Source organism: Gracilinanus agilis, chromosome 3 (assembly GCF_016433145.1).
Source record: "Gracilinanus agilis isolate LMUSP501 chromosome 3, AgileGrace, whole genome shotgun sequence".
In the NCBI taxonomy this organism is placed as follows: Eukaryota; Metazoa; Chordata; class Mammalia; order Didelphimorphia; family Didelphidae; genus Gracilinanus; species Gracilinanus agilis.
The window spans coordinates 258,123,877-258,148,388 of NC_058132.1; the positions used below are offsets into that span (position 1 = coordinate 258,123,877).

Genomic DNA, 24,512 nt, shown 5'->3' on the forward strand with positions numbered 1-24,512 from the left:
TCTTAGTCGCGCACGCTCAGAGCAGGGCTCCCCTTAGTGTCGTCCTCCTCCTCCTCCTTCTCCTCCTCCTCCCCATTCCTGGTTGTCTGGATTGAACACCAGCCACAGAAGCTAGAAGCCACAGGAGAGGAAGCTGGTGGGCGGACCTTGAAAAAGCGGGGTGGGCGGGCCTTCGGCCTGGGATCGCCGTTTTCTGCGTTGTCCTGCGAACCATGGAAGCTCACATCCTGAAGGTGAGTGAATGATCTCCTGGGAAAGGGGCGAGGAGAATGGGGCGCTGAGGCCACGTTGGCGATCGGAGGGGGAAAAACGGAGGATGGGGAAGGTCCGAAGCCGCGGAGACCGTTTGGTTCCGGGCGTGGGGCTGATTGGGCCGGTGGGGACCCCGTGGCTCTCCCCTTCCTGGATCGTCTCCGCTGCCTCTCTTCACTCAACTCCAGCGCCCTGATGTGGGGTCACTTTGTGACCAAGTCCAACCCCTGGTCCCATCTTTTGCCCGCGAGGCCACACGACTCCTAGTCCTGGAGCTGAGGATGAAGAAAGCAAGACTTGCTATCTGGAAGGGCTGAGTTCAAATGGGGCCTCTGACACTTAATAGCTTTGTGATTCTGTGACAATATACAACGATATTATCACAGATATAATAGGGCAAGTACCCAGGTTATACAAGCCCAAACTGCCTGTTTCCTCATCTGTAAAATGGGAATACTTGTACGGACCTCACGGGGTTGTTGTGAAGATCAAATGTAATATTTTTGTAAAATGCTTTGCAAGGTTTAAGTTTAAAGCACTATGTAAATGCTAAGCAGCTGTTATCTTCAGCAACTATGAAGAGAATTTCCATACCAGAATCTCCCTGTTGGGATGAATTCACAGGTTCTGTCTAGATTCTGTCCCCTTGTGACCAAAATGAGTTTGCTTGCTGTTGATTGAAGGTTTCAAATGATAACAGGATGAAGGTTCTTTTAACATATGTAGATGTCCCCAATTCCCCGAATTGAAGAGAGCTAATTCCTCTTCTCCCAGTACAGAGAAGTGTTTTAGGAGGGGAAGGAGAAAGTGGAATTAATAGGGAGACGATGCTTAAACACAAAAGAGGCTATCTTAATAAATTCTTTCTTCCCTACAGCCTCTCACATCGCCCATTTTACTTCCTCAAATTTAGGACTACAGCATGCTTTCCTCTAGGTTCACTGAAAAAGGAGAGAGCCATCAGGAAGGGACTGAACTTTAAACTTTGGAGATCATGCATAATACAAAGTGATATGATTCCTGAAAAATCAGACAATATAGATATAGTTAGTTTGAGGTTTGTGACTGGTATTGTTCATTCCCATTATGTAGTAAGAGGTAGCAGGAATGAGAAAGTGATGAATTAAAAGATGAATATTTTGATGAGTTCCTTATGAACAGATCTGGTCACATCACTCCTCTGCTCAAAAACTTCCCCTGGCTCTGATCACCAACCAAGAAAAAGTACAAGTTCCTCTGCCTGAAATTCCTGGCCCCTCTACAACCATAAACTATTCAACCTTTTTTCTTATTACTCCTTTCTCTAGGTACCTTAGGGCAGTTAGGGGGCATAGTTGATAGAGTACCAGGCTTGGAGTCAGGAAGACCTGAGTTCATATCCGGCCTAGACACTTACAAGCTTTGTGACTCTAAGCAAGTCAGTTAACTCCATTTACCTCAGTTTCCTTGTCTGTAAACTGAGGTAGAGAAGAAAATGCCAAACTACTCCAGTATCTTTGCCAAGAAAACCCTAAATGGGGAAGAGTAGGACATGAACAACAATAACCCCTTCCTCTCAATTTTAGTTATCATTAAATAGCACTTTACCTCCCAAATATATACTGTCTATTCTTAAATCTCTACTTCTACTCAGGCTCTTGTGCTTAGAAGGCTTTCCAACACTATCTTTGCCTAATAAAATCTCAACACATCATTTAAAACATGCCACTTTGTAGAGGAAGCCTTTCTTAAACTGCCAGTTTTTATAAACTTCTCTTTACTTCACACAGCACTTTACTTTGTAGTCCCAATACTCAATGTTAGATGCTATCATGTTGTTTCTAATACTTTACTAAACAGTAAGTTTCTTTAGTGTATTATTCAATTTTTTTGTCAGGGGAGTACATTATTTCTGAGAACTTAGCTTAGGATCTATAGACTATTAAATTTCTATAAATAAATGTTTCTTCTTGTTAATTTAGATAATTTCATCTATGCTTTAGATTTATTAGTATAACCATCTCTTATTTATCCAGATCAATAGTAGATGAGAATTCTCAAATACTTAAATAAATAAAATACTGATCCTTGTAAATATTCCTGCCAATGATGCATATCATAGCTCATCCATGCCATTCGATCAGATATCTTCATAAGTTTGACACATACTAAAGCACTTCCTCACTTTCCCTTGACATAGTGGTCATAACCACTGGATGACCCATGTCATCTAGCAGATGACATCTGTTTTGTTTTTTTCCTTTCCTGTATCTAGCCCTTCTTCTGATCAAATTTTTTTATTATGTTCTTTGTTCTGGATTATATTCAAGTTCATTATTTGTAATATGTTTGATACTCACATCTACCTTGAGCTCTCTGTTGTTCTCAGAGTGTTCCTCAATTTTAATTCTGCCAAAACTAATGTCCCATAACCCTGCCATATACCAATATTGGTAAAATATAGTATTAAAAAAGATATGCCTTTATCTCAAGGAGAAGTTTAAGGTCATTAACTGAGAGAGCCTCTTAGATGGGATTTGCTTTTCTTATATCTTCATTTAACTTCTACTTGATCTGTATAATTTCATTACATTTACTTTTGATTTTTTTTTTTTGGTATGGCTTTCTTTCTATTTACTTTCTTATGGGTACTGAATATATTGGTTTTTGGCTCTGCTTTTTTCATTCTGCCTCAGTTCTTATGGCTCTTTTCATACTTCTTTGTATCCACTACATACTTCATTCCTTATAGTATTTAGCCTTCACGTATTTAAATTCTTCATTTAAAAATATTTTATTACATACTTCACCACCAAAAAACACTCAGCTAAACAAATGCATAAAAATTTCATAAAACCATAAACTCTACATTATTTACAATTTGTTTTAAAATATGTAAATTATATTTTTGTACTAATATAAACATTCTCTACTTTTGAGTTCCTTATAGATTTGTTTTACTTGAATACTTTTTCTCTTGATTTTGTAGCTGCTTTTTTTTTTTTAACCCTTACCTCCTCCTTAGTACTTGGAATCAGTACTAAGTATTGGTTCCAAGGCAGAAGAGTGGTAAGGGCTAGGCAATAGCAATTAAGTGACTTGCCCAGGGACACATAGCTAGGTAATGTCTGAGGCCAGATTTGAACTCTAGGCCTGGCTCTCAATCCACTGAGCTACCTAGCTGCCCCCAAGGAAGATAAATATAGCTGTTTTTTAAATGTAGTGTTCTTTTTTTCCCTTTTTTAAATCTCTTCATATATTTCCCTTATTTTCTTTATATTTCCAATATTTATCATTTCTAATGACATCATATAATCCATTACATTCAAATATCACAATCTATTTAGCCATTTCTCCTATTGCATTTGTGCTATTTCCAATTATTTTGTCATAATAAAAAAGCTTCTTTGAATATTTTCATATGTACATAGCTTTTTATCCTTTCAGTAAACTTAGGATCTGATCCTAACTCAAAAGAGATGGAAGAACTTAAGAAAGACCTCAAAAACCAAATGAGAGAAGTTGAGGACAAATTAGGGGGAAAAATAAGAGCAACAACACAAAAGCAAGAACATTTTGAAAGAAAGATCACCCAAATGGAAAAAGAGATCCAGAAACTTATGGAAGAATTATTGTATTAAGAACTAGAATGAGTAAGAAGTTAATAATTTCGTAAGACAACAAGAATAAATAAGGCAAAAACAAAAGAATGAAATAATACAAGAGAATATGAAACATCACAAAAACAACTGCCCTGGAAAAAAAGATCAAGGACAAATGATATAAGATTAGTTAGATTCCCAGAAAGTTTTGATTTTTAAAAAAGAGTTTAGACATCATACTCTAAGAAATCATTAAGGAAAACTGCCCAGAATGTCTTGAATCAGAGGGTAAAATAGAAATGGAAAGAACCCACTGATCACCACCTCAAAGAGACCGAAAGATTGAAATGCACAGGAACATCATTGCTAAATTTCATATCTCCCAAGTTAAAGAGAAAATGCTACAAGAAACAAGAAAAAGAAAACATTTTAAATAATATGGAGCTATAGTCAGAATAACATAAGACCTAGCAGCTGCAACATTAAAAGAACATAAAAAATGGTGCTCAGCATTTTGTAGAGCAAAAGAACTGGGCTTATAACCAAGAATCAGGACAAATGTAATGGAATGAGCTAAAATGGTAGTGGAATAGATGTGGAGGAGATAAGGTGAAATGGCTATCTCATATAGAGGAGGAAGGGATGGAGGACTGGTAGTACTAAAATCCTACTCTCATCAGACCTAGGATAAAGAGAAAACAACATACATAATTAGTAGGATAAGTTTTTTCTTATGGTATAGGGAAACAGGTGGGAAGGGAGATGGGATAAAGGAGTGACTGGATAGGGGAATATATATCAAGAGGAGGGGAATAAGTTGACAGGATAGGGAGGATTACTTCCATACTATGATGAGTGTTAAAGTAAGAATTTTGCATTATATTTATGCTTTCTAAGCCATTTCCCACCAGAAACTATGTTTGTATTATATATATGCTCAGGTTTACTACTACTACTATTAATCTCATGGAAGGGAATGGGGACTCTCTAAATCTTTATCTTACCTAAGGTTATATCCATTTCCTTAATTTCTTTCTTATTTATTTTTTTGGTTAGATTTATCTAGTTCTAAGAGGGGGAAATTAAAGTCTGCTCCTATTATTATTTTGTTATCTCTTTCCATCATTATCTCATTTGTTTTTCCTTTAAAAATCTGGGTGCAATAACACTTGGTGTATAAAGATCCAATAATGATAATACTTCATTGTTCATAGTAACCCTCCTCAGCATAATATATTTACCCTGTTTATCCCTTCTAATTATATTCTTTTTGGTCCCTACTCTGTCAGAGATCATGACTGCTACCTGTGCCTTTTCTGGATCATCTGAGTCATAATATATTCTGCTCTAACCTCTCACCTTCACTCTCTTTGACTCTCATTTTCAGTGGTTTCTTATAAACAATACATTTTCATGTTCTGGTTTTTGATCCTTTCTACTCTCCACTTTCTTCCCAAGTGAGAATGCAAACCACCATACTCAGTGTCATAGTTACTAGTTGTGCATTTCTATCTACTCCATTCCTCCTCACTGATTATCCCCTAATTCTTTCTTTCTGCTATATCCCTTCTTAGATGGCCAGTTTCCTTTGACCAATACTTCTCATTCATGTCTCTTTGCCAAAATCCTCTTTTACCTTCTCCCTTTGCCCTACCAGTTCCCACCTTTTCTTATTGGGTTGTTTTCTCCATTTATATTTAAAGTTATGAGTTAGGTTTATGTTTTCCTTCATCTAATATTGACTTTTTTCTTGAGTTATGAGTTTTTTTCCTCTTCTTCTATAAACATAATACAAGTTTTCCTTCCAATCTTGGCAGTTAGGAGCACATCATTCCCCACAATCTGGGAAATGCACTTAAATTTTTTTGGCCCTCTCTTCATACAAGAGAAGAAATCTGAATTTTTTCCTTTTCTTTTTCTTCTATGGGATATTTACAGTACCTTATTGTAAAATTTGGGTTAAATGTTTGGTCGTAGGCTATATGTTCTAAGTTCTTAAATTTTTTCTGTGTCATCTGGTCTTTGCCTGTTGTCTGCAGCTTCTGCAAATTTCCCATTTAATTTCTTATGTCAACCCTCAATATATCGAAATGATAATGGGGAAAGTCATGATGAAGAGGGGATACCAGTACTGTGTTCCTTCAATTACTTTGACTTAATCTTTTATAAAATGATTCTTTCCATGCCTCTCTTCTTCTCACTCCTGATTCCCTCTTTTGTTTTGTTACTCTTTTCTCTTTGGGATTTTGTTTATTAGGTTTTTTTCTGTCCTTCTTTTATCTGATTAAATAATTTCATTCTCTCCCCTTTTTCCTCTCAGTCAAGTAGGTTTAGCTTTCTTCTCACCTTCATCTAGTCCTGCTCATTAGATTTTTAAATTTCATTTTTGTGTGTCTTTCCAAAAAGTATTTCTTTCATTTTCTTTGTTACCCATCCTCCCCTTCTACTTAAAATCCCTATTCTCTGATTCATGACTTCTATAATTATCTAGTCTTTCTTTTTCTCTGTATTAGTTATGCAACTAAGTTTTTATTCTAAGCTCTTCCTCTAAGTGGTTTCTGATAGTAACTTGTAGGATTTGCCCTGTGGATTCCTACCTTTCTTTGTGCCTCACACCCCAAACAATGCCAGTTTATTGCATTTATTGTCAGAGAAAATACCGTCCCCATGATAGGGCTATTCTCCTAACTAAGTTCTTTATTATTCAGCCCAACATTGATTCTATTGCCTCTGGGAAACCTTTTTTCCCAATTGCTTTAACATTTCTTACCTTTATTTATGCTCTCCAGTTCCTAAGGAGTTCTACTTTCCTCCTTCATGAAGTCGGATGAGTAGACTTCAAATCTCCCAGACTATACCCAGCATAAGATCCCCATATCCCTTCACAGACCATCTCTCTTTAACCATAGAAGTATTATCAGTGGAGATCTCTCCTACCACTGAAGTTAGGCCTCCTTTCCATCTTTTTATTCCCTCACCCCATTCTCATCCACTTCCTCTGTAGGTTCTTTTCTTTCAGTCAAGCCAAATTCATTCACCTGTTGTAGGTAGGCAGTGTTTCCTGGTTCTGCCTATAATACCTCAACCCTGCATTTTTGCTATTAATACCACCAGACTTGTGCCTTCACCCATCTTCTTCTGTATGTGTAGAAAAAAGGGTTTTTACTGTTTTTACTATTATTTCTGATGTCACTCTGTTGCTGCTACTGCCCTTGGACGCTGCATTTTTTTTTCCTATGCCTGCATTTCTGTTTTTTGGAGTGTTGGAGCCAAGTGTCCCTTAAGCAGCTTATTCTACTTTGGGACAGTTGTAATTATTATGAATTTCCATCAGGGTAGTTAATTAGATATAAAGTTAGAGAATTTATTGATATTGAAACCTGATATTAGTACTTATCTTGCATTTGGCAGTAAGAGTTTTTTGTAGGCCCCAGTTTCCTTACCTGTAAAATGAAGGGTTTCAAATAGATGAACTCAGTCTTTTCCAGATGGAGCTATTATTTTTAGTAAATGTATCTTTCCTTTTGGCTTCCTTCCTGTGGAAGTCATCACACTTAATTATGACCCTTATTGGGAAAAAGTGCTTCTGTCTATTTAGTCATTCTTTTGGATAATAAATCTAGAGCTAGAATAGACTTTTGAGATTATCTAGTCCAATGTTCTCTTTTGATAAATCAAGATACATGCATAAAGGTTATTGACCAAGATGGCACAGGCAAGTGGTAGAGTCAGTATTCAAAATCAGAGCCTATCAATCCAAGTTCATTACTCTTTCCACTAAAAGTTATATATTTTTTACTTTGTTTTTTTCTTTTAGACTTTGATCAATTATTATTGTCAAGAGAGATTTTTCCATCATGTAGTAACTGTTGCAAGTGAAGGGCTTAAGAGGTATGTCAGTGATCCAGTTTTCAGATTTTACCATGCATATGGCTTGTTAATGGAAGGTATGTACTATTTTATTGAATTTATTCCTTTTGCTCAAAATTATTAATGTTTACGTGAAGAGTTTGGCTATATACTAATCTTATTTGGCTTTTAGGGAGAAATCAAGAGGCTTTTCGGGAACTGGAGGCCATTAAAAACAAACAAGATGTTTCCCTTTGCTCCTTGATTGCATTGATATATGGTCATAAATTGAGTTCTAATCCAGGTATAGTATATAATAAACCCCCATCTTGACTCCACTCCCCCAATCAACATTATATTTAACATGGCATTGAAGACATTTAAAAATAAAGCACTCAAGACTTTTAGCCTACTCCATTCACATTGATCTTTGTCTGACTTTTGTAGTATTTGTAGTCTCAAACACTCAAGGATCTCATTGATTTGGGAGTTCTTTTAGTGATACGGATGGCATCTTACTCATGTCTGACTATCCTGTGCCCATCTTCTTTGCATCTTAAACTGGTTTTAGAGTCTTGAGCACAAACCACATATTTATTTATATCATTTATGACATTTATTTACATCATTTATAATCTCCTACTAATGGTAGGAGTATATAATATGTGTGTGTATATATAATATATATAATATACATATATATATATATAATACTTAAGTCCACCAAAGAATGATTTCTCATGCTACATCAGGGTGTAGAAACCCTGGTTTCTTAAAGGCTATGTTAGTAGATTGCAAACTCTCTGTTAGGACCCAAGATGCCAAAAGTCATTCAACTAAATTCATTTTAGTTCAGCCCAGCCTTGTCATAGGTTTCATGTCTAACATCTGAAAGATGAAATGAAGAATTATTCAGCTACAGCAACTCTCTGAGATCCTCTGCTAAATCAAAGAGGGATTACCATGAGTATTGTTAGTGGGAATACCTCCTCTGTTAAAAATCACAAGTTCTTGTAATATTAAAGTTTACAACTTAAAAGTTGCCTTTCTCACACAAAAAAATGCTTAAATATGCAATTCAGCCAGTATCTTCATTTTTATAGATAAGAAAACTAAAATTAGGAGAGCTTTACCATTCACTTGATTCAGATAACTAGGTTTCATATAATTTATATATATTCATATAACTAAGGGTTAGAACTAAGTCTTCTGACTTGTAAATCTAGTATTCTTTCCACTTCCCCAGGCTGTATCCACAGATGTATGAATAAGAAAAAAAATTTTTTCATAGCTTGTCAAAGATTTAAGTATATTTAGTCATCTGAACAAAAGATGATTATTAACTACAATGTCCAATGAGGACTGCAGGTACCCTGAATCTGGAAACATCTGGCCTAAACTGCTTGTAAAGCCAATTAAATATAAAACATATATGCTCTACATATATGGAAAAGTGGATATGTATTCTAGTAGTTTACATCATTTTTGCTGCAATATAGAAAACCCAAACCCTAAATTTAACAGGATTGATTTTTATTTTAGGGATCTTTTTTTTCACCTTTCAGATCGAGAAACTATCCTAGAATTGGATGCTAAAATGAAGGAGCATCGTAAAACTGCTGGACCAAAGGCCCTCTACTATGCAGGATTATTTTTGTGGCATGTTGGTCGTCATGATAAAGCTCGAGAATATATTGACAGAATGATCAAAATTTCTAATGGTAGTAAAGAGGTAGCAATTTTCTTAATTGTCAGTGCAATCATAAAATGTCTCCATTCCTTAATCACTATTAGTACATTTTAAAATATAGTCTTATTTTTGAATCTTTATTTGTTAGTTCCTTCTGTTTTATATCCATAAACCAAATTTTAACTCATTTTTTATTATATTTGAATGTTGTAAGAATTGAGGTTTTTTTGTTTTATTCAGTGTTCTCTAAAATTTTCTCTTCTACTAAGTGAAGAGCATGATCTTAACTAGTCAGTTACTTCAGTACACTTACCTGTATTTTCATGGAAAACAAACAAGTGGTTAAATAAAAACTTTAGAATAGGAATATAATTCTTATTTTAAGAATTGGCCTGATATTTAATTAAAAAAGGCAATTGCCTGACTACAGATTGACAATATAAATATTTTTAACTGAATTCTTGGCTTCTTTCTAATATTTTCTTCAGTTTTAATTGTTAATTGTCAAATTAATGTTTTATTAAGAAAAAATGTGTCAAGAAAAAAAATTATTTGCTAGAAATTCTATTTTAGGTTCATTGATAATAGTTGTAATAGGCTTTAGAAGCCATTTTGTGCCATTCCTTTATTTTATAGATGAGGAAACTTGTGTCAGTTATTCCCCTCCACCCAGAGGCCTACCCTGATACCTTTACACGGCATGAGGTTAACTCAGACTGGAAATTTTGACATTTCTTATCTATCTGGAAAGGTTGATAAGTCTATTACAACTATGTCTACTATCTGTAGATCAGTCTATCTAAATTCATAGAGGTTTATCACCAGGTTAGATGTAGAATGATACATCTTTCAATTCCAATAACTCATGAAAACTATAAATAGAATTACCAAAAGCATCTATGGATGTATGTATTCTCTCTATTAAAACTATTTGACCTTTTCAGGACAGGTCAGTCACATTAGCACATATTTCCAAAAGAATTATCTCCCAGATCACTAACATTTATCTCCATAATACATATTAATGGTCATATCAGTGATAGCAATTAATGCTTCATTCTTTCTGACCTCATTTATCTTTTTATTTTGATCTCTGGTGGCTTGGGCCCCTTAAAGAAGTCAATTGACTTTATTTAAAATGGATATAGTAGCATTGTCACTTTTACATTCCTTGTCTTTTTAGATGGTCAAATTTTTTTGGACATGTCACAGAAAAGTAAGACAAATGCTAAAATTGTAATTGTAAATTACAGTCAGTATGAACACAGCAGTAAATCATTTGTATCAGTAATGTGATATTCAGCATGCTTCTGAGTGCCAAGTACAGTAAACTGGTGTTTGTTAGGCCCCACAGTAATCTATAGTTTCTTTGACTGATGGCTGGCAAGTGTCTAAAATGTAACTTTCTTGCACTAAAATAGATTTCAATGATTTTGTTGAGGCAGCTATTATAATTTCCAAAAGACATTTATTCTCTAACCTTTATTAATATATATGTTAGTTTCCATAACAAAAATTAATCTGACTAAATTGTTTCTTTTATAGGGACTAGTTTTGAGAGCATGGCTTGATGTAACTAGTGGAAAAGAAGCTTACAGTAAAAAAGCAGCAAGGTACTTTGATGAAAACATACAAGATGGAAATGATATTTTTGCTATGCTGGGTAAGGTGAGTTCATAAAATGGAGTTTAATGTATGTACAGCTCTTATACTCCTAGTTCTAAGTGTATTTGATGTATCAGAAGCAACAAGAATTTATTAAGTTCCTACTATTTGCCATATGCACTGTCAGCTGCTAACCTCTTCATATATAAATTTGGATTTATACTTGATACTTGGTTATACAAAATCATTGCATTAAGTAAAATAAAATTCTAAAATGCAGGATGAGGAAAGAATATATTATAGACTTGGGAGATTGGGAATTTCTTTCAATTTTCTTAGCTGAGTTGGTGGGAAGAGGAGATGGTATAAGAATCAGGATAGAAGAGAAGTTTGGAAGAGCTGGTGTAGAAAAGAGAATCATTTAAAGGAGAAGGAAAAGGATTGTCTTACGAAAGCCCAGTTAAAGCTAGATAATACTTGTCTATATATATAATATACAATCTGCACAATGATCTGCACAATGTTGTGACTTCTTCCAACCCTATTTAACAGGAAGTCACTAGGAGTGGAAGAGATGGATGTTGGGAATAATCCAGGGTTGGGGTTGAAGGACAGAGTTGAGATTAGGAAAGAAGGAAGTGTTGCTATAATATTCAAGAAACTGTGGTAAGCTCTGAAAATAAAGGAAAAAAAATTATCCCTGCTTTCTCATTCTTCTTGAGAGATATGGCATAAACAAGTAAATGAAATAACTTGAGGAGGAGGAAAGTAACTTAGTAATTAAGGGACAATAAATATGTTAGTAATTAAGAGAATATAAATGAAGGCTTTTCTAGAAAATGGCACATAAGTTGAAAAAGCAAGGGATTCTAAGTCAGGTAAAGAAAAAAGTACATTTGATATTGAGGAGTCATCTTTTAAACAGGCGTAAAGTCAAATTTCAGCAATAGCTAATAGACAAGAGTTATTTGTTTTGTTGTATTTCCCCCCTGAAATATAGAGTATATGCATAGGAGTAGTCTGGAAATGTAAGTCGGAACAAGATTGTAGAGAATCTTCAGTGCCAAGTTGAGGAGTTTACATTTTAACCTAGAGACAATAGGGAACTCATGAAGATTTTTGAGGAGGAGAGCAACAAAACCTTGTACTTTAATAATATTAATTTGATAATTGTTAGAAGGTTATTGTTTACAGAGGGCAAAAAGGCTAAAATTAGGGAAAGTATTTAAAGACATTTTGCAATATTAAATTTGATAGGTAATAAATACCTGAACTAAGTTAGTGGCCTTCTGAATTAAGAGAAAGAGAACAGATTTTGTAAAGGTAGAACCAATGACTTAAAAATGTAATAGATAGAATGGAAAGGGAATACTCAAGATTGACATAGAGCTTTCTGTACTCTCCAAATAATTGGGAAATTTGGAGTGGAAGAGGGGATGGTTTTTAAGAGGGAAGATAAAAAGTTTTGTTTTGTTCTTGTTGAGTTTGAGGTACTGATGGAACAAATATTTAAGTGGTGAGGTTTAGTGAAGGATTGTCATTGTGGCAGAAATTCAGGAAGTTTGCATAGATTTGCTAACCATCAATGCAGAGATGATAATTCTGGGAACTACTGAGCTCCCCTAATGGGCATTAAAGTCAAACTAAATACAATGTTATACTGTATATGTAAAATGATTCTCTCATTTGCATTTTAAAACTTTCATTCTGTATTTTAAATTTACATTGTTTTACTTTTAAAATTCTTTCCTTGATTTTTTTGCTGTAGGAATTAAAAAACATTAAAAATTTATAAGGTATTTACTAATTTCCCTCTTTTTTTAAGTCTAGAAAAAATGCTCAGAATAAGTTTTTATTTGCATTCTGTTTTTTTTTTAATTTTTTTTACTTCCTGTAATAGCATTTAAAAAATTCAGTGGAATTTCAAGTGAATGCATTAAATAAAATACTTAACTTTTCTGGATTAACACATTTTAAACCCTTCATAGGGATCATTATTTTGTTATAATATATATTTTTTCCCATTAGGCACAGTATCTTGAATTACGCCAGAATTATTCAGGAGCTCTAGAAACAGTGAACCAGATAACCATAAACTTCCCCAGCTTTCTTCCTGCTCTTGTAAAGAAAATGAAGTTGCAATTAGCCTTGCAAGACTGGGATCAGACTGTTGAGACAGCACAAAGGTTAAGTAAAGACAAAATCTTAAAACATCATCTTTGACTTTGTTTATATATAGAGGAATTGTGGGAAGCCAATAAGAACCAGTCAAAATTCAGCGTTGGCCTTTGTCTCTTCAGAAGCCAATGTTTTGTCTTTTGATGTGGCATAATTTTTAACTTCTGCACATCTGCAAAATTTCAGGGGGGTTCTTTTGTGTGAAATGAGTCTTGAAATATATATAATAAACTCCATGCTCCTGGAGCCAGAGCTGGAAGCATGAGGTAAAAGACTACTCCCTTGTCCTGTCCTTATTGCCTTATCAACTAAACTGTCCTTATCAGATTATCAGAGATGATAAAGAGATCTAGACAGGGAATGATGAAAGATATTTAATGCATTCTGTTTTCCATAGGTTTGAAACCCAAGAAAAATTTGAAACAAAAGAACACAGCAGCCTCTTGATGTTTTTTTCTACCACTATAAATTAATTAATTAATTTATTAGCATCAGTTTGGTAGTTTCATCAAACAAATATGTTACCAATTAAGACTTGTGTATTTGAGTCAACATAACCAAACCAAAGATCCACATTATTATGTCCTAAAGTAAAGGAAAAGTACATTTACTTTAATAATGATTGAAATGTTTTCCTACAGGATAATCCAACAAGATAGTCAGAATGTGGAATCCCTGAGAATGCTAGCCCTTTACCATTTGTGTAGGGAGGGAAATATACAAGAGGTAAGTTATTTTAAACTATATCCTAGGTAGCAAGCTTTGAATATCTCCTAATTGGTTTCTTTCCTTCCAGCTTCTTCTCTCTGTAATTTATGTCTTCCACACAGCTGTCAAACTAATATTAATGCCAATATATCAACAATGAAACCATTTTGATGGAATATCATCATCATCATCGTCAATAACAATATCATCCAGTTTATCCTCAGATATATCCCAACAGGAGACATAAAATATCTATCATCAAAAAACAAAACCACTGACAACTCCTTCAAATATAGAATAGTTATTTGCATATTTCATACAAAGCCTTCATGCTACCTATCACTAAAATAATTAATACAATTACAAAAGATCAACATATTGGCTAAGTAATAGTTTGCCAAAAAGTTCTAGTGGAGTGAAGTACAATTTATTATTATTATCATTACTGAAAACAGTCACAAAATGTTATATAAAATTTATACTGCCATCTGTAGACAACATGCCCATGAATTTAACCAATGATGCATTGATATGCATCAAATGAATGACATGTCATTCAAATTTGTGCAAATAAGTTTACATATTTCTGAATTTTTAAATTAATTCTTTCAACAATTAGGCATTCTTTTATCCATTTTACTTCCTTTCCCTACCACCCTCCACCCCCAAAAAAGGATAACAAAACAAAACAAATCCCCATATTGGTGTTCTCTGACCAATATTTAGTCTATGCATATTTAGTGCATATTTACCTTTCTTTTAGGAGATTATAGCCTGCTTCGTCATTGATTCTCTGGGGTCATGGTTGACCATTGCTTTGATCAGATATCTCGAACCTTTCAAAACTACTCATTTTTAATGTTGTTGTAATAATGTAAACTTTTCTCTTGGTCTGCTCACTTCAGTTTATATCAGTTTGTAAGTCTTCCCACATCTTTTTCAAACAATCTCTTTGAAAAATTTTTCAGTGTGATAGCATTTCATTACTTTCATATGCTATTCCATAATTTGTCCAATCATTACTCAAATGATGAGAGCAGCCTTTTGGTTTCCAAGTTTTTGTCACTGCAAAAATTGCCACCATAAACATTTTCATACAGTTATAGTGGCTAACATGTATATAGTGCTTACTCTATTCCAGGGACTATGCTAAGCCCTTTACAATTATTATCTCACTTAATCTTCATAACAACCCTGGGAAATAGGTGCCATTCTCCCAATGTTACAGATGAGTAAACTGAAACACAGAGAAGTTAAGTGACTTGTCCAGGGTCACACAGCCAGACTTGACCTCAATTCTTCTTGATTCTAGATCCAGCACTCTATCCACTGAGCTATATAGGTACATTTAGGACCTTTTCCTCTTACTTTGATCTGTTTTGGGTATATACTTAGTAGAGGTATTGCTGGGTCAAATGTATCCACACTTGATAACTTCGTAGTCTTAGTTCCAAATTACTTGACAGAATTATTGAACAAATTCACAGCTCCACCAGCCTGTTTTCTCAGCTTTTCCAATAGTTATCATTTATCTTTTGCCAGTCTGATAAGTAAGAGGTAGAATTTCATGGTTGCTTTAACTCACATTTCTCTAATTATTGGTGAATTTTAAAATTATTTATGGATATAGGTATATTTTGAAATTCTGTTGAGAACTACCTCTTCATATCTTTACCATTTCTTATTATTTGGGGAATAGCTTATATCCTTATGAAGCTAAATAAGTCCCTTATGTATGTTGGAAATAAAATTTTTATCAGAACTTACTGCAAATATTTTTCCTAGTTAATTGTTTCCCTTCTAATTTTAACTATATTTGATTTGTTTCTGTAAAACTTAAAATTTTATATAATTAATATTTTTCCATTTTATCTTCTGTAATGCTCTAGCTCTCACTAAGTAGCTTTTGTTTGTGCAAAAACTTTAGATTTTATGTAATCAGAATTGACCTTTTTATTATCTATTACTCTTGATATCCCTTGTTTAATCATGAATTCTTCCTCTAAACATAGATATAAAAGATAATTTCTTCCTTGTTTTTTAAATTTTGCTTATGATGTGACTTTTTACTATCAATATCAATTTTAGCTCATCTTGCTAAATAATATGAAGGCTTAGGTTAATTCTGACAGATCACTGTCCAGTTTTCTCAGCAATATTTGTGAAAAACTGAATCCTCCCCCAAGAAACTGGGGTCTTTGGGTTAATCAGATAGACTAAGAGCTTAATTTGCTTCCATAAGCTGTGAACCTAATCTGTTCCATTTATCAATCTCTCTATTTTTAACAAGTACCAAAATATTTTAATCATTAATGTTCTGTAATATAGTTTAATTATATAATTTGATCATATAATATAATTTGATTATTAAACCAATATAGTTTAGACTTATCACCTTATTATTTCCCTTAATAGTCTTAAACTTTTCTTCTTTCCAATGAATTTTGTTATTTTTTTCCTACTTCTGTAAGATCATCATTTGGTAGTTTGGTTGTTATGACACTGAATAAGTAAACTAATTTAAGTAATTGTCATTTTTGTTATATTGAATTGGATTATCCATGAACAATTCATATTTTCACCTGTTTCTCTTAACTGTTTCATTGTTGTATTCATGTAGTTTCTTGTGTGTAAACTGAATATTTTAACAATAGCAATTAAAGACAAGGGCATTGCCACCAAAAATTATAGAAGGGTTAGCTCTCTTAAGAAGCTCAACATAAGTCATTTAAATAATTTATTTTAAATTTTTTATCAAAGTACAGTCTATGAACTTATAGGTATTTTGTGAATTGATCTTAGGTAATAATCAACATAGATTAGGCAAGGAAATAATGGAAACTATATATCATATCACTCCAAGCTTTTAAAAATTAAGTACCTACAAAAATCCTAGTAAGATAGGACCTGCTACCTAGAATTATCTCCCTATTCATCACATACTGACAATCAAAACCAATTTTGAGGAAATATCCTCGAAATATTCTGGAGAATTCAACCATTAAAGTCTGTTAGAACTGGACTGTTTTCACAGACTAAACCATTGTCCCCAATTGCTTAGATATACTATCACTCTACAAAAACTTTGGAACAATGATTTTCATAGATGTTATAATACTGAATTCTTATGATTTCCAAATGAAAATAAAAGAGATATTTACTTATTTTAGATATTGACCAGAGACCAAAATCACATGGGAAATAAGATGATATGCATATTATTCTTATTGTTCTCTCTGCTCTTAATGGTGCTTTCAAAGAGCCTGTAGAGGATGAACCTACTTCCTAAAACTTTTATTCATCTTCAAAAAGCAGTAATTTTTTCCATTTGTATACATCTAAAAATATTGAATATGATAGAATAATAGGATAACATTTTGTCACTGTTCTGTTTCTATATGAGCCTCATCAAAAAAGATGAGAATAAAGTAATAATGATACATGATTATTTGTGTTACAAAGAGCTTTCCTCACAATGATTGAATGAGGTAGATACTGCTGGTATTTTTATCTCCACATTACAGATGAAAGTTCTAAGGGTTTTGACAACTCAAAGGGTAATTCTATGGTCATACAATTTGTCATTAGAGATCATCATATTAATAAGCATTAATGAATGCCTATTAAACACTGACTTGTTTAATAAACATTGTCTATCCCAAATTATACTTTCTTAGAATTAAAGAATGTTTTAGTAGTTGTAATTAATGATTTTTGTTCACCTTATATCTACTCTTTATAAGGTAAACATCATGAGTTTATTCAATACAATTGAGATTTAGTTAATCTTCATAGCATATGAGAATTTTCTAAGTGGGATAGTTTGCTAAAATTAAGACTACTTTAAGAGATACTGATAGCAATGATTTTAAAGGTAGCTAATATACACATCAAATAATATAATGTGGCAATATTTATATATTTCACAAGTATGGACATACTTCTAACTTCTTTTTGGCATATATTAAAAATATTTACCATTTGTATTTTTGTTCTAGGCTACCAGCAAGCTGGGAGATTTAATTACTACATTAGATGCAATGGAACCACAGAATGCTCAACTTTTTTACAAGATGGCATTAGCTTTCAGCAGAACTGTAAGAATTTAGACTTCATTATGTTCTCACACAAGATACACCTTTTTTTCTCTAAGATTTAAAAATAGGATAACTACTTTATAGCAATAGTTTGACACTTTTAACTCATAAGGACAACTATATTGGCATTTATTCCTTTTAAGGAAAGAATATCCCTTTTGTACCATTAAATGCCTACTGTGTTCTTGGCACTATGCTAGTAGAAGCTGTGGGGCAGGAATAAAGGATACAAAGATGAATGAAGCATGTGGTCCTTGTTCTCAAAGAGCTGCACTCTGATAGGGAAGAGTGTTATCTGAAAAATAACTGACTATAAAAATGTATGAAAATTTCAGAAAGGAAAGAAGAAATTTGGTTGACTCCCTTACCGAAGGTTTTGTGAAGGAGACAGTGTTTGAGCTGAGCCTTAAATGATGGCTACAGTTTCATCTAAAAAATTATACAGGAGAAAAGAAAAAAGCTTAAATATTTTTGGGGGGTTCACTTAATGTCTGTACTACAAGTTTCGTTTTGGGAAAGATTATGTAGGAATGAGTACATTTGTACATATATGTGCTTAATCAAATTTTCAAAATTTTTCTTTTTGTTTAGTATATTGGAACATATTCAATTAATTTACGTTTTAAAATTTTTTTCACCTTTAATCATGACCTAATTTATTTTTGGAAATGCTGCTAATTTTAAGTGTTTGGTTTTGAACATTTATATAGTTTTAGAAGTATTACTTTACAGTAATTTCTTTTTTAATCATCCTGATAGGCTGTATATTTAATCTAGTAATATTGTTCTTGTAAATAACATTATCCAATTTGATCATGAAGATGTAGTAAATTTGAGGTAGACTCCTTGGAATAAATAGCAAATACTTTGAAGGGTAGTACTCATATAGATATACAAGTTGTGGCATGATAATTAAAAATTCGACCTTATTAACTGTACAGGAATCAATACAGCTTGACTAGATTCTTTATTTTTCCTCACAACATTTGTGAGATGGGATTGGTCTTCTATTCCTAGCTCTTTTTGTTTTTGTTCATTTTAGTGTGGACGGAATCAACTTATCCTTCAGAAAACTCAGATGTTAGTTGAGAGAGCATTTGGTTTAACTCCTCAAGATGCAGAATTTGCTACAGAACTTGGATATCAAATGATTTTAAAAGGAAAAGTTAAAGAAGCACTTAAATGGTATAAAACTGCAATGACACTTGATGAGACCAGCGTACCTGCCCTAATTGGTATGATAGCTCGCATCTTAACTTTTTCTTAAAGTTGTTCTCAAGAAATTATTGACTGCTTATTATGCCATTTGAAAATTTTTTAAAAAGATTGTGCAATGCCTATGTTGATAATTTATTAGTAATTTGTAATGAAGTCCTTCTCTAATACTTTGTCATGATATGGAGGTAATCTGAATTCTCAAAGGCTATGCAAGTAAAATGTAAATTCTTGGAAGGTCCACTATATAGGAAAGAATTCAAGTACACTATTAGCAACATGCTGTGTTTGTTGTTGGAGGATTGGATGAGGAGGCTCTCCATTGGTAATGAATTCTTTGGCCGTGACAACTCATGAAACAAAAAATAAATAAATAAATAAATGGACCTAGTCCTGTGCAACCCACATTCTGCAGCAATGATAGCACTGTGGTGAAAAAGGAGGGAGAAGATGCTAAAATATCACCCAATTTTTAACACGATGAAAAGATCAATTTTGCAATTGGTACTCCAAATTTAAGATCCTTTTCTGATAACCAATGAGCACATGTACTATTTGAGTATTATTAGTTCTTAATTTTTATTATGAAATGTTCTGCACTTTGCATTTTTGGTATAAGACTTCTAGAGACAAATTTTATCAATTAAATAATTTAACTCTAAGGATTTCTGTGGAGAGAGAAAAATCCAGGACATAAATCCATTATGTCTTTTCAAATCTCTTGACCAAAGCTATTTTCTTTATATACTTTATAATATTCCCCCCACCCCAAATCAAAACTCCACAGTAAGGTTAAAGCATAGTAACAAAGTTCAAGTAACTATGCAAATTGATTTTAAAAGACAATAATAATAATCCAGATGTATTCACAAGTGAATTCTACCAAAAAGTTAAAGAATAATTAACTCCAAGTATAGATATAGATATAGATATAGATATAGATATAGATAAACTATTTGGGAAAAAAAGTCAAAAAGGAATTCTTTTAAATTCCTTTTATGAGATAAATATGGTGTTGATAACTAAACCCGATAGAGAAAAAACAGAGAAAGAAAAATGTAGAACAATGATAACTAAACCTGATAGAGCAAAAAATAGAGAAAGAAAAGTATAGAACAATGAATCTCTAATGAATATTGATACAGAAATTTTAAATCAAATACTAACAAGGAGATTACAGCAACATGTCACAGAATTCATTCACCATGACAAGGTGGATTTTATTCCAGAAATTCAGCGATCATTCAATATTGGGAAAACTATGACAATATCAATAACAAAAACCATAGAAATCAAATTATTATCTCAACAGATGGAGAAAAAGCTTTTGACAAAATACAATACCCATTCCTTATAAAAGCACTAGAAAACATGGAATAAATGGATCTTATCTAATAAATCATAAATGGCATCTATCAAGAACCATCAGCAAGCATTTTCTGTAATGGAGATGTGCTGAAAACCTTCCCAGTAAGATCAGAGGTGAAGCAAGGATGCCCATTATCACCACTAATATAATATTCAGTATGGTATTCGAAATGCTAACTATAGCAATAAGAGAAAAAATATTTAAGGAATTCGAATAGGCAGTTAGGAAACACAATTATCACTCTTTATAGATGATATGATGGTATACATAGGGCACCCCAGAGAATCAAACAAAAAACTAATCAGAACAATTAACAACTTTAGCAGAGTTGTAGAATATAAAATAAACCCATGTAGATCTTAAGCATTTCTGTGTATCACCAACAAAGTTCAACAAGAGATATATGTAATTAGAAATCTTGAACTACATTACCAAGCACTCCACTCTCCAGTTGTTACATACTGATGTAGGCAGGATATAAATTCTCCCTTTTTCTGCCTAGTTTCTTCTTTCCTTCCTGTGGTGGCTTTGATGGAATGGACCTTTTAAGTAGGTAGATTAGCTTGGGCACATGGTTTTATTTTGTTTGATAATTACCTTTTTATTCCTTTACTTCTAGTGATTATTAATAAATCTTATAAAATATAATATGTTGAGTTATTGTATATTAATTTTAATTTTATAGATAGAAGGGGAAATTCCATTTAAAATAACTGTAGATAATATAAAATACATGGAGATCTAGCTGCCCAAACAAACCCAGGAACTAAATGAATACAGTTACGAAACACTTTTCACACAAATAAAGTCAGACCTAAGCACTTGGAAAAACATTAATTGCACTTGAAAAGGCAGAGTCAAAATAGTGAAAATGATAATTTTACTAAATTAATTTACCTATTCAGTGCCATACCAATCAAACTACCCCAAATTATTTCACAGAGCTAGAAAAAATAATAACAAAATTTATCTGGAAAACCAAAGGGAAATCAAGAGAATTAATGGAGGAAAAAAAAGAAAGCAGCCTAGCCATACCAGATCTCAAACTGTATAATAAAGTATTAAAATAATCTGATGCTGGCTAAGAAATAAAGTAGTGGATCAACTAAATATATTAGGTAATCAACACACATTAGTAAATGACCCTGGTAACTTAGTTTTTGATAAGCTCAAAGATCTAACCTATTGGGAGAAGAACTTAATTTTGACAAAAACTGTTGGGAAAACTAGAAAACAATACGACAGAAATTAGGCATAGACCAACATCTCACACCATATATTAAGATAAAGTCAAAATAGATACTCAATCTAGAGTTAAAGAGTGATACCATAAACAAATTAGGGGAACATTGAGTATTTTACCTGTCAGACTTATGAATAAGGAAAGAATTTATGACCAAACAAGACATAGAGAAATTTTATGGGAAATATAAAGATTAATTTTGATTATATTAAATTAAAAAAATTTAGCACAAAAAACCCAATGCAACTAAGAAGGGAAACCAAAAACTGGATAAAAATTTTGTAGTGTCTCTGACAAAGGCCTAATTTCTTAAATATATACTATTTGAAATTTCTAAGAATTTAAGTCATTCTCCAATTGATAAATGCTCAAATATGTGAATCAGCAGTTCTTAGATGAAGGAATTAAAACTATAGTCATGAAAAATGTTCCAAATTACTATTGATTACAGAAATGCAAATTAAACAGCTCTGAAAGTCCACCTAAAAACTATCAGAATGGCTAATATGACTAAAAAGGAAAATGATAAATGTTAGGCAAAACTGGGACACTAATAACACTTGGTAGAACTATGAACTGATATAACCTTTCTGGAGAGTAATTTGGAACCATGCCAAAAGGGTCATAAAACTATGCATACCTTTTGATCCAGCAATGCAGTTTATCCCACAGAGATCAAAGAAAAAGGAAAAGGATGTGTGTGTGTGTGTGTGTGTGTGTGTGTGTGTGTGTGTGTGTGTGTATTTATAGCAGCTCTTTTCATAGTAGCTAAGAATTGGAAATGGAGGGGATGTTCAATTGGAGAATGGCTGAATAAGTAGTTATAAATTATTGTAATGGAATACTATTGTGCCATGAGAAATGACGAATAGGATGATTTCATAAAAACTTGGAAAGTCTTATATGAATTGATGCAAAGTGAAATGAGTAAAATCAGGAGAACATTGTAATAGTAACATCAATATTGTGCAATGGTCAACTGTGAAGGACTAAACTGTTATTAGCAATGCAAGGTTCCAAGATAACTCCAAGAGATTCATGCTGAAAAATGCTGTTCACAGTCATAAAAAGGATGTCAGACTGAATATTGATCAAAACATACCATTTTTCACTTTATTTCTTTATGAGTTTTTTTCTAGTATGTGCAATATGTGACTTGTGGCACAAGGAATATAGAAATATATATCTGTATTGAATGACAGCACTGGTATAATCTATATCAGACTATTTACAATCTCAGCGAAGGATCAGGGAGAGATGGAGGGAGAGAATCTGGATCTCAAAATGTCAGATCACAATTGTTAAAAATTGTTTCTACATGTAATTGTCAAAAAAATTTCAATATTAAACTGTGGTCCCCCTCTCCCCAAAGGAAATCTGTTAAATTTTGATGAACCTTGAGAGCTGTTTACTACACCCATTAGTCCCCCTTTATTTGGGGATTTCCACCTATTAAAAATTAGGTAAGCTCCAAAGATATCTCTCTTAACTTAATTATTAAGAATTCAACATTTTCATAGCCTGATTATTATTCTAATCACCATCCTGATCTGATAGGGCCTTTTGATAAGAATGACCTACAAAGTTTTCAATGCAAGAAATTGTTTCAGGGTAGTTATAGAAAAACTAATATATATCAAAATTATTTAAGATTTACTAATGATACAGCAACAGAGATCTCCTCATTCAGTTCTTTGATCTTTAATATTAACTGACACAGAAAACAAGGTCATATGCCTTTATATGTTTATCAAAGAACTTCAAACTGAAATGCTGTCCTAATATTATTTTGCCATATTTTGCCAAAAGAGGGAATGAATTAGACAGTGGCTTATTACTTTGTTGCTTCCCCAAAGGTAAATGGTACCTACCTTGAGATATTAAATTAGAAATCTTTATAAAGAATTATAAAGAATATAATCTTTTATAAATTATATTGAAGAAACTTTGTGTTTGAAGTAACATTTTATTAACTTCTATGATGAAATATTCAGTGAATGTTTAAATACATTTAAAGAAATTTTAGTTTTTTTCCAAATTGATATAGAAACTGTTTGACCAAATAGGTATGGAAAATTACTAAGCCATATACCAGCAAGCAGAGGCACCTTATTCACCATTACTAAGATGATAAGGGAGCTTTTATCACAGTCATAAATTTGTTTAAAGATATGAAATAGCTTTTGTTTTTGCCAAATTCTGCAAAATTCCCTACATATTTATGACAAATGTATAGAAACAGAGCTCTACATTTTTTTCCTCTGGGCATTTCAAATTATGTTATTTATTTTTAAAACCTTTATCTTTTGTCTTAGAACCAATACAGAAGAGTGATAAGGGATAGGCAATGGGGGGGTAAGTGGCTCATTGAGGGTCACACACCTAGGAAGTATCTGAGTCCAAATTTAAACCCATGACCTCCTATCTTTAGGCCTGGTTCTCAATCTTCTGAGCTACTTTCCGCTTCATTACGTCATTTTTTAAGAGAGACAAAATATGCTTGGGATCTGGAAAGTCCATATTTAAGCACTGATTCTTGTACCCGACAGCCATGTGATCATCAGTAAATCACATATCCTCTCAGTGCCCTAGGCAGAACTCTTAAGACGAGACAAGGATATGCTTGTAACTATTTAGCATCAGCTATAGGAGTGGAGGTAGAAGAGGAATGTATCCATGACACTTTTAAGTTTGATCTGCATTATTAGCATTTTCTTCATCACTG

At 32.9% G+C, this 24,512-nt stretch overlaps 1 protein-coding gene across 2 annotated transcripts in view; it reads left to right on the forward strand.

Annotated features, from left to right (window-relative positions):
• Window positions 1-212: 212 nt before the first annotated feature.
• Window positions 213-24,512, forward strand: part of TTC21B (tetratricopeptide repeat domain 21B) — a 97,838-nt gene continuing 73,538 nt past the window's right edge. For both annotated transcript variants that reach the window (XM_044669818.1, XM_044669820.1), the window contains exons 1-9: window positions 213-233; window positions 7,651-7,780; window positions 7,876-7,986; window positions 9,248-9,414; window positions 10,918-11,040; window positions 13,006-13,163; window positions 13,797-13,881; window positions 17,862-17,960; window positions 19,003-19,195. In XM_044669818.1, the coding sequence (XP_044525753.1) occupies window positions 213-233; window positions 7,651-7,780; window positions 7,876-7,986; window positions 9,248-9,414; window positions 10,918-11,040; window positions 13,006-13,163; window positions 13,797-13,881; window positions 17,862-17,960; window positions 19,003-19,195 (1,087 nt within the window). The remainder of the gene's footprint in view (window positions 234-7,650; window positions 7,781-7,875; window positions 7,987-9,247; window positions 9,415-10,917; window positions 11,041-13,005; window positions 13,164-13,796; window positions 13,882-17,861; window positions 17,961-19,002; window positions 19,196-24,512) is intronic.